The 17,151-nt window shown below is 37.8% G+C and overlaps 2 protein-coding genes across 3 annotated transcripts in view; one reads left to right on the top strand and one right to left on the bottom strand.

Moving 5' to 3' along the window:
- Positions 1 to 179: 179 nt before the first annotated feature.
- LSm3 (U6 snRNA-associated Sm-like protein LSm3) lies at positions 180 to 2,440 on the bottom strand. The gene is made up of 3 exons (XM_022066632.2): positions 2,290 to 2,440; positions 1,983 to 2,090; positions 180 to 579 (listed from the first exon to the last, which is right to left on the bottom strand). Exons 1-3 carry the CDS (start codon positions 2,308 to 2,310, stop codon positions 400 to 402), a joined length of 309 nt encoding a protein of 102 aa, XP_021922324.1. The 5' UTR covers positions 2,311 to 2,440; the 3' UTR covers positions 180 to 399.
- Positions 2,441 to 2,488: 48 nt separating this feature from the next.
- The window catches only part of SCAR (wiskott-Aldrich syndrome protein family member 3 SCAR), a 36,101-nt gene continuing 21,438 nt past the window's right edge, over positions 2,489 to 17,151 (top strand). The window contains exon 1 of one of the 2 annotated variants that reach the window (XM_022066628.2): positions 2,489 to 2,639. The gene's annotated coding sequence lies outside the window, so the exon portion shown is untranslated. The remainder of the gene's footprint in view (positions 2,640 to 17,151) is intronic. The other variant, XM_022066629.2, reaches the window with a different exon arrangement.

Below are 17,151 nucleotides of genomic sequence, written 5' to 3'. Positions count from 1 at the left end.
ACCCTATTCATTATTTATTTTCTAAATCCAGTTTAAACCATTTGATTAAATGAATTAATTTCCTTGATGCCACTTATGATGACCTCTTGAGGTTGAAACATGTATGGCAATAGTGTCTTTTTTATAGTGTTAATAGTTGTTTGTTACTTATTTTATATTAGAAAGGCTATAACCAGAAGTATCATGAACAAAAAATCTGTTTTATTGTAACATGGGCTACTGTTAGGATTCACATATCTATCCTTTAGTATTTCATGCACTAAGAAATAAAAAAATACTTCAGAAGGCACATGCTTTCTTTAGTTGTTCATAGAAATTGACAGAAAAAAAAGAGCATGAAACAGTCAACTACAATCATACAGCACAATGAAAATAAAACATTACACTTTTACAAAACTGTCACACTCCAGCTCTCATTGGTGGTGACACAAGAATCACTCCATCCCCACGTACAAACAACATGGGAATGTTCCGTTTGGTGGTTTTATACACTTCTTCATAAGTTTCTTCATCAATTTCAACCGTGGTAACAGTTTCCTCTGCATCTCCCAGTACCATATTCAAATGCTGATCATATGCCTGAAATTCAAGATGAAAAATCTTCTGTTTAAATATAAAGAACTATATTCAATGGAAGTTGATATCTTAATCACTGGATTAGTAATTATAGTGACTTCTTTCAATTTACATTTTGGAAAAAAAGAGTCTAAGGATTTCACACAACTTGTCTACTTTTCATTTGAAACTTAAACACAGAATATATGGAAATAAGAATTTCCATGTTATTAAATGAGTAAACAGCTGTAGATTTTTCTGAACCTAAAGGATAACTGATTGTAGCTTGAACACATCACATGCAACAGAACTTTTAATATTTTTCAGTTTTGTAGGAATACTGTTTTTAAATCATGCAAAGATTGTAATTCTCCAAGTATTTGCAAGGTGTATTTTTGAACTGATTCTGGCATCAGTGCACAGTTTAATCTATTGATAATCTGACTGCCAGATCAGAGTACTATACGAGAGACACCATAAATTTCTGATAGATTAAAAACAGGATACCAAGACTTCCACCAAAAGCCTGCAACTATTCTTATAGATTTTGTATGTTTGTTAATATTACTAACCAATGGAAATAACTACAGCTACCTGTCCAAACAACAACACTGACATAACAAGTCACAAGAAATGACATTTTTGCCAGAAAGAAAGCTTGTGTTGCAAACAGAAAGTGTTCAATAATCTTCCTCCCACTATAAAAGGTCTTAATCATAATATAATGAAGTTTAAGCCACGACTAAAAGAATATCTCCTATCTCAATCCCACTCCATAGAGGAATTTACCTCAACCAAAAATTCTTAGCAATTATAAATGCATGTAAGCATGTGACACTTTCTTGTCAGTTCTTTTTTGCAATGTGATTTATATTTGTATTAGAAACAAGTATTGTATTTGTGCAATGACATGTTCTGCATCCTTGGCTTGGGCCTATGAAGAATCTATGGAATGTAAATACATTTATTTTATTTTCTATTCTATTCTCTTCAGTTCAGGTAACACTCATCACAATCATGTTACACAGTCTATTTACATAGCTCAGTAACATTTTAGGATATAGGAACAAATAACATGGTTATTGTAAAAAAAAAATAGTTTTTTTCTTTTCCTATCTGCCTTCTAACATTTTAATTAAGTTTCAAATGAACAATACTGTGGAAATCAGTCTACTTACCCAGAAATGCTACATCCACAACTACTGACTGGAGTGGGAAGAATAAGAAAAGGTGCAAAGGTAGTATCTAAATCTGCAAGTTAGCTGGGGTTTACAATATTCAGATTGTTCCGTCATAAAACAAAAATAATTTACATCGTTACAGAAGCTCGACAGTTGAAATGGATACTTTCTTGTCTCTTGCAGCGTCGTAAAAATTAACCCCAAATATAAAATACTTGTATACTTTACGATACCACGTAAACTTACATGAAGTCTTCCTCTCAGCTCCCTTTCATTTCTCATTTTCACATATATCCGCTCATCTAAACTCAGACGGACGAGATCTAAAGGTTCCTTAACAGTAATAGCAGGCACCTAGAATACATAGTAAGTCGTTGGCATGATTGGTCTTCAGTTTAAGGTTAGCATTACGTGCAATCACTGTACAATGAGTATGTTCAGTCGCATTATAACTGAACTTAAAACGTAAAAGTTGGTTTCAGAAAACATTCTGATAGGTGTGATTATTTACTTTCTGGTAACTGTTCAAGTTCTTATGAAAAATAATCAATACCTGTTCAGCCTCATCGGCCATGATTGTGTTTTTAAGTCAGTGTTTCAACGTTATCCAATGCGGTGTAAGGCTCGGTGCCTGTATTCCTATGGATGAATTTTCTATCCGGCGTGTGAGACTGTTTTATGATACACAATTGCATAACCTGTACGGATATTTTCCAACAAGTTCGAAACATGGGCACTTGAAGGAGGCGGTGATCTAGGCCTACATGGATAACGCCATTGTGTATGTTTGTGGATATAGTTTTTGTACTTTTTGAAATTAATAGGACTAAATGATGACAGTGCATTAACATTTTGTGTGCTTCAGAAATGGATTAACATCTGGAGTAGATATATGTATGTCTGGTAAGTATTTACTTTTGAGCTTTTAATTTCGTAAACACGCCTTGACACTTCCTGAACTTTGGATGTAATAGGCGAATCAGTCCTTACCATTTTCATTAATTAACTGCAATGTGTTGCGAATCTGGAGAAAAAAGAGGGCATGTTGAATGATTTTATAGTTTTTCTGACAAATTAATTGTATGTTGATGAAAATGTCATATTGGGCATTGTATGTCGAGAGTCTAAGTACGATTTCATTTTAAAGTAATAAATTGTTGACGTTGATAATAATAGATTTTCAAAATTATCCCAAGAACTTTATTTTGAGTACTCTCCAGTGTGCTACTGGTATTAAGAAAAAATCACATTGCTGACAATTGTGTGTGAATTATTACAATTCATCATAACATCTTTGAGTTATATATACTTGTGTGTAATATATAAAATGCTATGGTTTTCAACACTGATTTGAGTAAACTCATTTGACTTTAGATTCCAATGGATTAAGGGTTATTGCCGCTGGCCCTATTGTTTAATGCAGCTTGCTTATTAAAGTGGGTGGCATGCCATACTCCGCTGTTAAATATCCCATCCTGGTTGTATCTTTAACAAGAAAGAGAAACTGTTCTAGATCCAAGTCTAGTCAATGGAAACATTGTTCAAATTTAAAACTACAAAGCATGGCAAATAACACTTAGCATCTCATATCAACCATAAATTTGATAAGATATGACATGGTTAGGTGTAGTACAGGCTTTTGAAGTATTACCAGAATTTGCTGATTCATGTCAGCATGTTGACAGCAGCATGTCAACGTTAGTTTTGTAGATTGTAACACCATGTGAATTTGGAGAGACATACCAGTGTTTTGTAGGAACATACTGCCTCCATGTTCAGGACTGAAGACCAACTTGGTGTTACACACCAGAAGACCAAGATTGACATCATCACCATTGGGAGGACCTCAGATCTCATTGATAGCAGCAATATTTCTGCACTGTCTATATTGTCGCACAATTCTGAATTTACAGGATATGTAAACTGAAAAATGATACTGCTTGTGATAACTGACAGTAATTTATGTGATGCTTTAATTATTTAAAATCTGTTGGTAAGATTTTGAACATTAGTTATTACCACCCTTTGAGCTTAATCATTTAGTGGTACTGAAATGAGATTGACATTTGAAATTAACCTTATCAAGCAGTAATGGTAAATCTAGGCTGTACATGTATGCAGAACTAAGTGGCAGATAGTGAGTAACCAATTCAGTTATCTGGTCATGTCTTAAAAAGTTAAATGCACTGTAATAAGCTTGATTTTCATGCATCTCTGTTGTCTTTGTTTTCTGAAACAGTGTATCAGTACACAGTGTAAGCCTTGTAGTAGCAGTAATAGCAGTTGGTTTATTCGATTGAAAAAACAAAAACTAATGATGTGTAGTGTGGCACAATACCTACAGGGGCTGACTTGTAAATGTGTTTAATTAAAATCATGCATGAGGGTAAAGTGTATCAATATGAATAGTGTTGTAAAATTGTTAGAGGAGCCTTGCACTTTATATGAAGATAAACTAGAAATAAAAAGACTTGGACCATACAGGCTGGACGTACAGATCACATAGACTGTCAGTAATGGTTTAAAAAGGCACAAAAACTTAAATTTTAACAGTGAATCATTTTCCAGAGCTGCTTGTTTATGTGGTTGCCATTTCAAGAAAGTTATTTTGTTTTTCTTGCATGATGTTTTAAAGATAATGCATCTGAATTAAGTTGGGTGTGACTGACATGAAAAATCTATCAGAAAATATATCATTGCAACATTATTCAAATTTTGGCATTAACAATGAGACAGCTTTAGATATGTTTGTGTTTTGTTTGAACCTACTTTCAGCACACAATCAATTATGTGCCATGCACAGTTTGATATAACACATGCTGTTGTGAATGTATGAGTGTGTTAAATTTTTGTGGTATGTTCAAAATTCCCTTGGTCACAGTGAAACAAGCACACCGAAAAATTGTGTCTCATTAACATGACCATTTAAACAGTGTGATAGTCTTCAAGAACACTTCATATACTGTGTAATATGGGTAATATGAACTTCTTGACCATGTGCTTTCAGTCTTCAGAGAATTTGTAGCTAAATTATTTGATTTGTAGATTATGTTGTCATTCCATTTGATGAAACAACATGATCTGGGATTGCTCTGTCTGACTGTGGACTGGATGACTGAGGTTCGATCCCCAACATGGGCATGGGATTTACCTGTAGCCTCTGCATCCAGACTGGCTCTAATGGGTACTGGGGTCCTTTCCGAGGAGTAAAGTGTGGCTGGGGTGTGACGCTGACCACTCACCCCTATCTAGTGCCAAGGTTAAGAATGAGCAGTAGCTATACTTCTCCCCCCAGTGCCTACATGGTGTATAGCAGGACAGATTCACTTAACTTTTTACAAATACCTATAGCCACAAAACAGTTAGTTTTAATGGCTGAACAAATTGTTGAGCAATTTTTGGGGATTCAGGAATCTGTGCATGTTCCAGAGCTGCTGAGTTCTCAGAAACAGTACTGGAAGAAATTGATGACATCAGAATTGTTGACAGAAACTTGTACCACACAATTAATGATGCTTCAGTGGGGAGACTGGTGGTATACAGGCCATTGTAAAAAAGAATTGTGAATGAGCATTGTGTTCGTTAATGTGTCACTAGCTAAATTTAGCAATGCAGCAAGTAACTGGTTAGATACTGGAAGTTCAACTATTTTTTGCATATTTGACTGTATTTTTATAATTTTTATTCTGATTGTCTCGATGCACATCTATTTTGTTTGCATTTATCTCTAGGAGGTTTTCCTTGGTATCACACACCAGATGGAATTCCAGCAGCAGGTTGTTTTGTATAGAATATGTAAAAGAAAGAATAGTTAGTTGAGTGTATGTAGGAAATTTCAACATCTAGAAAGTCTCATAGCATTACATTGTATGAAGCATTATAAAACTATTTGGAGTCTGGTGGTTTCATATTCATGGACTTTGCAAACTGTTATGTCGTGGAGAATATCCACAGCAGGCCAGTTTAAATGTCAGAAATGACAGAATGGTTACTGTCATGCTCCTTCACCATTCACCTTCCGCCTTGTGGAAAAAGCCCCTATTATACATTGGATAGAGACATTAAAACTCTGTTTTGAAGATAAAATTCTGATACCTTTCAGTCACTCAGTCTCTACCCATCACTTTGTAATGACGCTCCACCAAGTTGGTACATCTGACCTTAGTTGGAATGGAACTGGAGTTTGCTGAGTGTGAGTGGAATGGAGTTTGAATTATCATGGCTAACCAGGTTCTGGCAGTGGTGAAGATAAGATGACAGGCAACTGGGATATTGCCATGTAGTCTTGTAAAAATTTACAGACTTTGCAAGGTGCTTACTGCCTCCATCATTAGCTGAAGCACCACCGAAACGCCGGTCAAGTATAGGAGACTACACAGCGCAATATCCCAGAAGGCTGTCATGTTCATGGCTACCCATACTTGACCTTAGCCAGTATAGTATTTCTGTTTTTGGGAAGTTATAAAAAGATTGGAACAAATTGCATTCATAGGTATTTTGATCCTCAGTATAACAATTTGGGGCACAAGGGAAAAGTAAAAAGTTACTTCCTGGAGATGGATCATAGCAATTGCTTGTAGTGGGTGTCACTTATGTAATATCCTGTTCTAGTTGTTCGGAACTGGGGTGATGGAAGGAAGCTATTTTTCTCACATGGCTGCCCCACCAAGTCTGAGGAACAAATGATGTTTGCCTAATGCTTACAGAATATTTTTTGACTAATTGGATTTTCCCACATATCAGAAGACGGGGAATACTATCTGCAGTTGATAAAGTGTCTTCTGTATCCTGCGTACCTGCTTATGGTCGGACAGGCCTATGGGAGGTAAAGCCGAATTTCCTGCCCTTGATTGATAGGTAAATAGCGGAAATGTTAAAACCTCAGTGGTTATATCTGTGATGGCCAGTAGAAAGGACTTTATGCAAAATAAGAATTGTATTACTTTTTTGCGAGCACGACAGGTATAGTGTTGATTATGATTGGACGGCAGATAGTTGTCTTCTGGGTTGTAGCGCCGTGCAGGATGGTAGAAGTTTAAAGAACGTTTCAGAAGTCTTTATTGCCTCCATCATCAGGGAGATGAAGGCAGCAAGGACCTCTGAATCTTTGGTAATATTCTAGCAGACTACACGACGTGAGAACCTCAAATCATGCTAACGTTGGAGGGTGTTTATGAATGGTGACTAGGTAAGGGTGTGATCTGAAAATACAGTTTCATCACTCAGGCTGGAGAGATTGAGTAAAACCATAGATAACTGATAACAGGACTTAATTTGGTTTGATTAGGTTACACGTTATCACATCACCAGTCTGTTCAGCATTTCATTGCCTTGAAGAACATAGCCCACATACTTGTTTTGTAATGTTGTGTTGCTGTATAGTGGAAAATATTGACAAATAACTGGCTTTATTAATGTCAAGGTTTGGCAGTACATTTCGCTGTGAGAAAGTCTACAGCATATTGAAGATTGTCAAATCAAGAAATACGATGCATCTTACTGATGAACACTTGATACATTAGAATAAAAAGCAACATAAATTAAACCTGTTTTTGAAAGATTGCTGAAGAAAAAGCATTATAAGGTATCTGCCTAATGGCATTTGTTGAAGAAAATTAAGCAGTGGGCTTGTGTGAAACTGTTTGTGATAGTACGTTAGTAACATTTTCAATAAATTTTTATGGTTTCAACAAATTTGCGTTTCTAATCTTGCGTCCCTGTAGTATATAAGCAAAGACAAATGTAGCCGTAGGGCTGGAAAATCTTGAAACCCCCTGTTGTAAAGGTTCACGTGGCGTCTTGTGAGGCTGTGTTCTGTATTTTGATACGTCATTACAGAACTCTTCTGTCTCCTGTTTTGATCTTTGCCGATCTCTCGGCAGAACTGATGACTGACAACCCAGTTTTATTACTTGATATTTCAACATCACCATCGTGTTTTCAGACCTGGTTAATTTAAGACTTGTCTCTCACTCGTTACGGCATTTATGGTCGGAAGTTGTAAAGAGGAATTCCGTTATAAAGCATTCCTATTCATGAATGTATTCAAGTTAGCTCGAAGGAACATGTATATTTGTTTAAAAGTGTAATGTGTAAGTTATATTTCTGATTCCAGATGTAACTGTGATGTGGGTTAAACTGCTTATGCGAACAGTTTAGAAACATTTCGTGTTTTGTTTGCTTTATAAGCTGAGCGTTTGAACTTGTACGGTATGTCACACGTGGCTATAAAACGAAAACTATCAAGGCACTGGAAACTAAGAAAAGATGTGTTGAAGCCGGATATAGTTCGTTCTATTTCTGGTCCCAGTAATTTATAAAGCGATTGTCAGTGTCATTCTTTTGTAATTTTAGATCCATCTTCATGACACATGAAAGAAGCACTATGAAAGCTGGAAATGGCGGGCACTAATCCTGTAAGATTTATTACGTGGTTTGGATTGAGCTTAATAGTTCCCTAACGCTTTTGTTGATCTGCCTTCAAGCACTCAGCCTTTATTTCCTTTGAGCAGATTTTTGAGGAAGAAAGAGGTCTCAAGTTAGATCTTTGCAGAATGGCGGTTTTCAAATACAAGTTGCGCGAATTTCATCAGGAGGACCTCGAAGTTATTCCTGACGGTCGACGGGAGGCACTGACTGTTCCGCTTGACCAGTTTAAATAAATGTATCATGTATAACAAGAAATATCCAGATTCCTGCAGCGTTCGCTTATTAATGATTACAAACGCAGGCCTCTCCTGCTAGCAAGTGCGGAATTTGTGTGTGGCAGTAATTACTGGAATCCGTCTTCTCCGGTTTGCCCCGTTCCTCATTCAATTCTGTCTTGTCTCATCATCTCCAGTCACTGTCATTGGTGCCAGGTGAGGTCAGTAGCTGATTAAACTTTGTTGAATTACGTAGGAGTAAACACTGATTCTTATCCACGAGATACCGTGTTTAAATCTCTTTTCCAAGACAGATGTTCTGACACTTTTGTGACTTTCGACGAGTTTCAAAATAATGCCTCAAAATATGCCACGTTCGTTTCATAACTAACCCTCAGTCTCAACTTTGTGGAAGGAAAGCGACGTTACTTTTTTTCATCGTATTTTGGAGTGCCGCACAATGAGGGGGACAGTAGCGTCTTCGGAATTCGCGCACGCAGGGCCTGAAAGATACGGAAGAACAAGGGAATATAATACAATACGATGCTGATGCTGCACGTGAGCTCCACGTGCGCTGGACAAGAAAGACACGCGACAAGTTTTAACGCCCAGTCGTTGATAGTGACGTTCACCCGTTTGCACGTCGTGTGGTCCCAAAGAGTATCGTGTTTTTACGTTGCTGGTGTAGATAGCATGTTTATTTTTTTTAATGTTGAAATAATGTATTCATCTCAGAAGATAAGAGTTCCCAAAATTGTTGATGGAGAAAATGATTTTCAGCATCTGCTTTCATACCATCCCATCCATGTAGATATTGGTCGATGGTAGTTCAGTTGTCTGTATCTTTTTAATATGTTGTGTCTCTTCAGCGCCGTTCATAATAGGAATAAGATATCACGACGCAAATTTGGAACTATTATAGGTAACATGTGTAACTGTACCGCTTATCTCAAATCAGGTTATATGAGTAAGTCGTTTATTTGTTTCCGAAGATAACATTTATCATCTAAGTTCATGTACGGTACCTGAAAACGGGCTCGTATCAAATAAATGCAAGAAACACCAGTATTTCCTTCATTGTTAGAAATTTCGCCTGAAAGAATATCGAAAGTATTTGATACATTTCAGAAATTCTAATGAATGATTTTAAAGAGATGACTTTTTGTCGATACGTTAAAAGAAATTACTGCGTTATTCTCGATTTTAACAAGAATTTCCGATTTCAAATATGTCTGCCAGACAACGTTATTAGTATTAAATTAAACGAAAACAGGGTTTGTGCTATTTAAGGTTTTTCCTCTTTGTAGCTTTCAAGTATGTGAATCTCTCTTCAAGACGTGATATAATATTAATGTGACGTTTTCGAGATGTATCGAAGCATCAGCAATTTCACATTTTCCTGAACAGTTCAGACACTCGTACTCATATTGGTCCGTTTCTGGAAGTGACTACGTTTAGTGAACACCCCGCAGAAAGTTGCGAGATATTAGAAGATAACTATTTAAGGAAACTAGCGTCCTTGATTCTGAACTACTCGGAATTCTGCTGTAATTTAGACTACTTGACATTTATTTTAAAGGCCGTTCTGTCTTATGTGCTTCGGTTGGACGCTTCGAATTAACATGATTCTATGCTTCTGTCCAGTTTGAAGAAATTAATTCTCCACAGCAATGAATCACACATATTTCTAATAAAATACTGCTTGAAGTTGGCTGGCTATCTTCTGGGCTGTAGCGCTGTGTAATCTGGTAGTTCACTGGCGTTATTGAGATAAAAAAGTTTGTACTATTGAGAACTGTCATTTGTTGCCAGGAAGTCCATCTGTTGGGCTTCTGTGGTCAGTTAAGGTAAGAAGTTGTGGTTTGCGGGCACAGATTTTACGTACAAAGCTCAGAATATGAAGTTTATTTTAGCCGCCTTTGTCTGTACACGGCATATATCCCGCCGTGGAACACTGATTATAAGTTTATAAAATGTAAAATGTGAACGTTGCTGCATTTTATTCCATATATTTTAAGTCCAATGAACAAATGCTCCTGGGTTTGAACCCATAATGCAGAACTTTCGAGTTGTTTGAGAGATGTTTTGTGGTATATATAGGGTGACCCAAAAATATATGTACACACTTTCAGTGAAACTCAATTGACCCTCCGCCATTTTCCGTGTCTGAATCATGGGAAAAGATATTGCGGTGTCATCTGTTACGTGTAAACTAAACTAGGTTCCCCTTGTAAACACAGCACACGGAGATCGATAACAAGGTTAATATTACTTATTATAATGTGTATACATCTTTTTAAGACATTCTGTATGTTGTACTTGTTTCGAATATTAGCTCATAATTCTTTCCCTCTTTGCCACTTATGATACATTAAGTATCAGGCACAATTGGCATTCAATTTTAAGTCAAGAAGATCAAGTGTTATGAATTGTTTGTCAGTAGTGTACATTGTCTTACAAAGCGTTGCAGTACTTGCAGTGACTTTATAGTTATTTGAATACGACATTTATTATATAGAAAACGTTCATTCAAATAATGAGGTTCGTGCAAATTCCATATGGGGCCGCATCTATGCTTAAGGCCTAAGTAGGATCGTAGATGGCCGTAGGCTGGGTTTTCACGCCTATATTCTAGGCTGCTGTACTTGTAGATCATGTACAAATACCTTCCTATCCACTTCGACAGCAATACGTAAACCAACTGCCTGTAGATTGGAAAAAGCTGTAGAGATCACGGACAGTTGTCCTTGCATTGTATAGAGTAAAGCTTTGTATAGAAACATTTTGATGTATATCACCGTTTGATTTATTTGCTTATATATGCGTTTTTCATTTCGGCAGAATTGTGACGCCATGCGTACTTTTCCAGACTTGTTAAATTCTGTTACAGCCGGCGTGTAGCTCCCTTTTTTTTTCTCCAGTCGCATAATAATCGTGTTAAGTAAGAATAGCGTTCACGTGTACCTGGTTTCGATGTCAGATTTTCTCCATCTTCATTTTGCAGTTAGTACGACCTTCTTGTTTTGCTTTGCATGCTTTTTATTTTAAACAATCCTCCATCCAACAAAATACTGTTTCACGAAGATAGAGATCGATGCGCATCGGGACACAGTTTTTATTGTATGTTTTCGTATCGATTTCATGCGCACAGGTGAAACTAAAGAAACCTCTCCCCTTCGTAGACTGTCAGTTGAAGAGGAGAGGAGGTATCATTTGGCTTTACCCCTCAAATATTCAATATCCGGTCTTCCAGCACACCTGGGGGGGGGGATTATATGATAAATCCGATTAAATACCCACGTCGCGTGATCTGTTACACTCTGCGATAGCACTTTGTGTACGGATCAGGTGTGAGGATCTGAATCAAGTGTTTGTTTCTGTGTATTTAATGACTTACATTTTTTGGTCTTATTAGTTGGTATTGAAATAAGATAATTATTAATGAAGAAGAGTAATGTAACGAATGACGAGGGAAACATGTCACTAAGAAGACTGAGAGAACTCATCGCCCTGATGGAGGCAGTCAGCACCTCTGAAACGTCGTCGAACTTCTAACAGACTATACGTCGCATCATCCCAGAAGGCAGTCATCTTCATTCTGCTGTATTATAATAGAATAGTGTTTGAGATCAGCTGTTCCTCTGGTTTCTGACCGCCTGGCAGGGTGGAGGAGGGACTGACCCTCGCGACTGAATGGTTAGCACTTCTGCTTCGTATTTCGGAGGTTCTGAATTCAAATCTTGGCCTGGAGACTAGCTATCCTGACAGGTTTCCCATAGTTTTCTTTAGTCCAACCAAAGGCCGGAGTAGTACCATAAATAATACCACAACGCTTCGTTCTCCATCATTTCACATTTATTATTCACTAACCATTCTGTTGTTCTGTGGCATATATTCCTAATAACTGAAAAAATTTCTTTAAAAAATGGTAACTGCTTTGCTCGTCGAAACGGATAATTTTCAACTTTCGACGAGGCTCATTCCCGAAAGCCGAAGTTTTACAGTTCAGATATTTAATAAAATAACTATCCCGTTCCCAGTTTGCTTACATCTGTTCTCATTTTTCGTTGTGTGATCTCGTCTCTCAAAAGAGCAAATTGTTTTCCATGCGAAGAAAAGAGGATGCGACACACTTCGTGCTTTAATTTCCGCTGCCGATTAGGCTCTGCTGTCAAGCGCTACGATAAGTAGTTACAACTTGTCTGTGACGCCTGATGGAGTTTGGTTTTTACAAGCAATATCATGAAGAATAAACAAGACTGCCGAAAAACCCATTGTGTGTTACTATAAAAGCTGAATTGCTTTGATTTGCACTCCCTCGCCCAGTGAAGTCGTGGAAAAACAAATAGTCTGCAACAAATTAAACTGGCAAACTGATTTTTGAGTGTTTAATGATTCAGGAACGTATGAATGAGATTCCAGCTCTCCACTGCGCGTTCTTTAACTCCCATTGTATGAAGTAAGGCCTCGGGGGTGCAGATCAAATGTGCATTTAATGTTTATGTAAGTTGGAGATGTGTGGTTTATTGGTTGATAAGATCTTTAAAATTCTGGAACAAGAAATTTGTGTTTGGCTTCTCATCCCTTATTTTTTGGTGAGATTTTAGGTTCTCACGGCAGCGAGTATGAAGCTCTTTTGGGTTATTGTTTCGTGTGGTCCTTGAAATCCTAATCGTACGCTCAGCTAGTCAAGAAATTCCCCGCCCTTTATGGAACCGGAAGGTTCATTACCGTGTTCACAAGAGCCCACCACTGGCCCCTATTCTGCGCCAGGTTAATATAGTCCGCGTCTTCGTATCTTATTAAGATTTCACTTTGATAGTATCGTCGTAATCTACGCGTAGACTCCTAAGTTGTATCTTCCCTTCAGATTTTCGGACCAGAATACTGTGTGTAGCGTACTATTTGTAATTTCTGTGATGCTTGGTGCATGCTTAATATTCCTTCGTTTGAATGCCGTATTAATATTTTTTGTGAAGAGTTTAAGGTGAATGTCTCCAGGGATGTTGAGCAGCATAATCTCGTAGAAATTGACCGACGTTTCAGAGGTGCGTAATGCCTCTATCGTCATCGCCTTAATGGTGGAGATAGTAAGTACGTCTGAAACGTCGGTCTGTTTCTACGACACAGCGCAACACCTCAGAAGACATCCACCTTCATAATCTCCGCCGCGAGATCCTGGTATCTCAGTCAGCATAAAGTTGACTCTGAAGTTTTTTAATTTTTTTTATGAAGGAGATAAAAGATAAGTCATAACACGATTCGAGATTCGGACTGCAAGGAACTGAATTCTCGCTTTAATATTCAACGCAGATGTTTTAGAGAAGCGGAGAACTTGTCTTGCTGTGGCATTGTGATGATGTAGGAGTTGTAGTGGACTGTTACAGTGAATGACCGGCCGGTCGTGAACAACGAACCAGGTGCCTTGCTTCAACAAGAACACTGCCAGGTTCTTGTTGGAGAGAGTTGTAATTCCTGTGTGTTTATCAAATAACACACATGTAGGATTTGAGGTTTTCACGGCGGTGAGTCTGACGATGGCTGTCTGCCCTGATGATGGAGGCAGCAAGGACTTCTATCAGACTACACGGCGCAACAACCCAGAAGACAGCCATCTTCGAAATAATACACGTTTAAATATTGAGAGGTGTGTTTGTTCTGTTCTTGTTAAATTAAATGTGCGCAAAATCTGTTTGGATAGTGAGAGGGAATGAAACGGAAGTCTCATTGAAACCTGTGCGTTGATAGATTTGTGGGAATATTCAAGTTTCGTTCCTTCTGTCGGTCTTTCAGTCTAGAGGCCTGTGTTGAAGTACGAATAAAACTTGTTCTTCTTCGTTTGGTAGTTTCACTGTGTTTATCTTTTCAGTCGAGTGTTGAATTGGTATATGCTTATGAATACATGTCAGCGTGAGTGTTAAATTGTCTGAGAGTGTTTATTTGTATTATTTGAACCATTTATCGAAGAACTCGAGAATGATACTGAAAGACGAGAAGAAAGATCGAGTATGCAGGCATTAAGTTGTACGATGAATACAAGGTCGACAAAAACAGTGTTTGTTTTTTTAACTTTCACCGAGGGTCTGGGATAGTTATGAAGTGCTTGGCCATCGTAATAATTGGTTGTATCCCGACTGATCCATTTCTTAATATGTGACATAAAGTTCCGTGTAAGTGAATTTACTCTCATAAACGATGACAGTTTTAGGAGCAGACCTGAATTAAACATGATGTAATGAACGTTTGAATATAGTTAGTAGCCAGTGGAAGAAATTGCGTGTATAGTACGAGGCGGTTGTTATTAAGAATAAAGATTACGTCTTCAAACCGACCTGGAACTCTTGCGCAGTTTAAAATAATTATCTTGGTTGTTTCGAGCACTGTACGTTAATACAAGCATATTCAAATCGCCATTCTTCACTGACGCTGTAAAAATTATAAATTTATTTGCTTATGCTTGATATTTGGTGGGCTTTGGAATTTCGGTTCAGTGCAAGCAAAAGTTGTGTCGCACAGTTTCCGGTCATTGGTTTGTACCTGACCGCTCGGTTCCTGTGTCTTTTAAAGCTGGTGCCGTTACATTCTGCTGCTTGTTGGGTAACAATCCAAAGTTTCTTGTAAAAGAATTGACATTGCTGAGATAGTCTCCCTCCCTATACAATAATTGCCGTTCGGGAGTTCGTTGAACTTCTGCAATGCGTATTACTATGGTACCCCATTTAGGTAAGGAACTGTAGTGATTTTGTTGTCATGCCGTGAGGGATCGGAACTGTCTCGATTAGCAGTCACTGCCATGTACATGTCCATCATGCTTTTCAGCCAAGAATGGCGATAGTTTGAGCTTTAACACCTCCTGTAGGCTATCTATACACTGTGTAGAAGACACTACAACAGTTCAAATGAGTCTTCATACAAACGCGAACAATCCCGCCTTGGACGTGGCTGAAGTGTGCCGGAAGTTGACGTTAGCCGCTGTCTTGCGCACTCGAGAGTGAACGGTACCTGTCTCTAGCGCGTTTAATGTGCTTTAAGGCGTCAGCAGCCTTTTAACATACGTTAAACATGTGTTTATATTGTAAATCACTCATGCCATTTTGATAAGCGTATGATTTATTGGCAGCGGATTAGACATGAAGCAGTGGATTTACTAGGGTGCAAAGTTTTGTTTCGCGTATTTTGATTTAAAAGCAGCTTCGTACGATACATTACGAAAAATATTTGAATAAATATACAAGTCGTGCAACAGACGTCTGCGGACTTGTTTTTTGCAAATGCGCATCTGGAACTTCGTCCTTATTCAATAGCCCGAGAATTAAAAGCAGCAGGGATCTGAATCTGATAGCTTAGCCGTCCATTTAGTGCCTTTGTTAAGATGCTTGGAGCTTTACGACGATATTTTGTTTCTGAACATGGTTATCAGCGATGAGGCCTCTATTCGTATCCGGTCATCCTAAGCACCTGAGAATCTGGGGTTCAGAAGATTCAAAGGTACATGTCCAAGGAAAGAGAACAATACAAAATGATTAACTATTCCTTTTACGTAATAATTATTACGTTTCTCCGTTATTTGGTTCAGTAAAGGATTTATAATACTTGGCGTAATACTGTCAAGTAGACAATTCCTTTTCGTAATTCCGACGGCCAGTTAGCGTAATTGTGCCTCAAGCTTTGAAGAAGGGGTAGGAGGACGTGAAATTAATCATGCCACCTGCCCATTTCCCCGTACTCGGCGGCAACTTCTCCGACACTAGAGAGTGACAGTACAGTATCAATCTAACCTGTCGTCACAACTTCCACGTAGGTGTTTCATCATAAATGAGACGTTAAAGGCAGACTCACCTCACCATTCATTGTGTCTTGAATCAGATTTAAAAAAAAACAGCGAATCATAATCATAAAGACATTTTAACAAACTAAACTCTTACGTACATGAACATTGCCACTAAAGTGAATCAGATAACCTAGTGTAGGTGTTCAATGTGACCACTGTTAGTTTCGTGGCTTAGTTGACAGCGTTGAGCAACTGACTGATAAGCGGCCAACTTTTTGTGAGATTCTGTATATATGCACATTTTAAGATACAGCTAAATTGTAAGTTATTACAATTGTAAATTATTACACGGTTTAATATAAGAATTGCTAGCTAGTAGTGTTCTGAATAAGGGGGCTGAGCTTTTGTTTTGCGATATTTGGGTAAAATTTTTCTCATGTACTGTATTTCATTTTTTTCATGTATTTGGTAAAACGTTTCTAAATTGTTGTACGTCTGTTATTAAAGTTACGGAATCATTCCACCACATGGATACTGTAAGGTTGTAGCAAGCGAGATCAACTGACTCATGGTAGCTAGGTCAGTGAATCGAATCCATGACATGATTATCCTACGTCTCTTGTGTTTTTATGACTGGAATGGGCCACGGTCCTTGAATATAACGCTAAGACAAAGTGTTTAAGGTCTTGTAAGTTTCGATAGCACGTATACTGTTGGTGGATGCGTTTCTGATGTATCATATGCATTTCTTGCGTCAAATTACAATAGTTCATCAGTTCTCAGTTATCAGAATCTTTTACTTTGGTCGCTGCGTGTTATGTTCCACATTCCTAGCGCTTTTTAATGATTTATCGCAAGACCGTTTTTATACATCTACTTTGAATGTAGCTACTGTTCCCACCCTACAGTTTTGCATTGCTGCCTTGTTCTATAGAAGACAAGCAGTTAAACCTCCAAGGTAGTAAGTTTTTCAATGGTATTTTATGGAAATTTGTTAGTA

This window comes from Zootermopsis nevadensis, unplaced genomic scaffold (assembly GCF_977971745.1).
Source record: "Zootermopsis nevadensis isolate Lab colony 2312 unplaced genomic scaffold, Znev_1.0 Znev_ptg000030l, whole genome shotgun sequence".
Classification (NCBI taxonomy): Eukaryota; Metazoa; Arthropoda; class Insecta; order Blattodea; family Termopsidae; genus Zootermopsis; species Zootermopsis nevadensis.
Note: the sequence above shows the minus strand (reverse complement) of the source record. Positions and strands in the feature narration are given on the sequence as shown.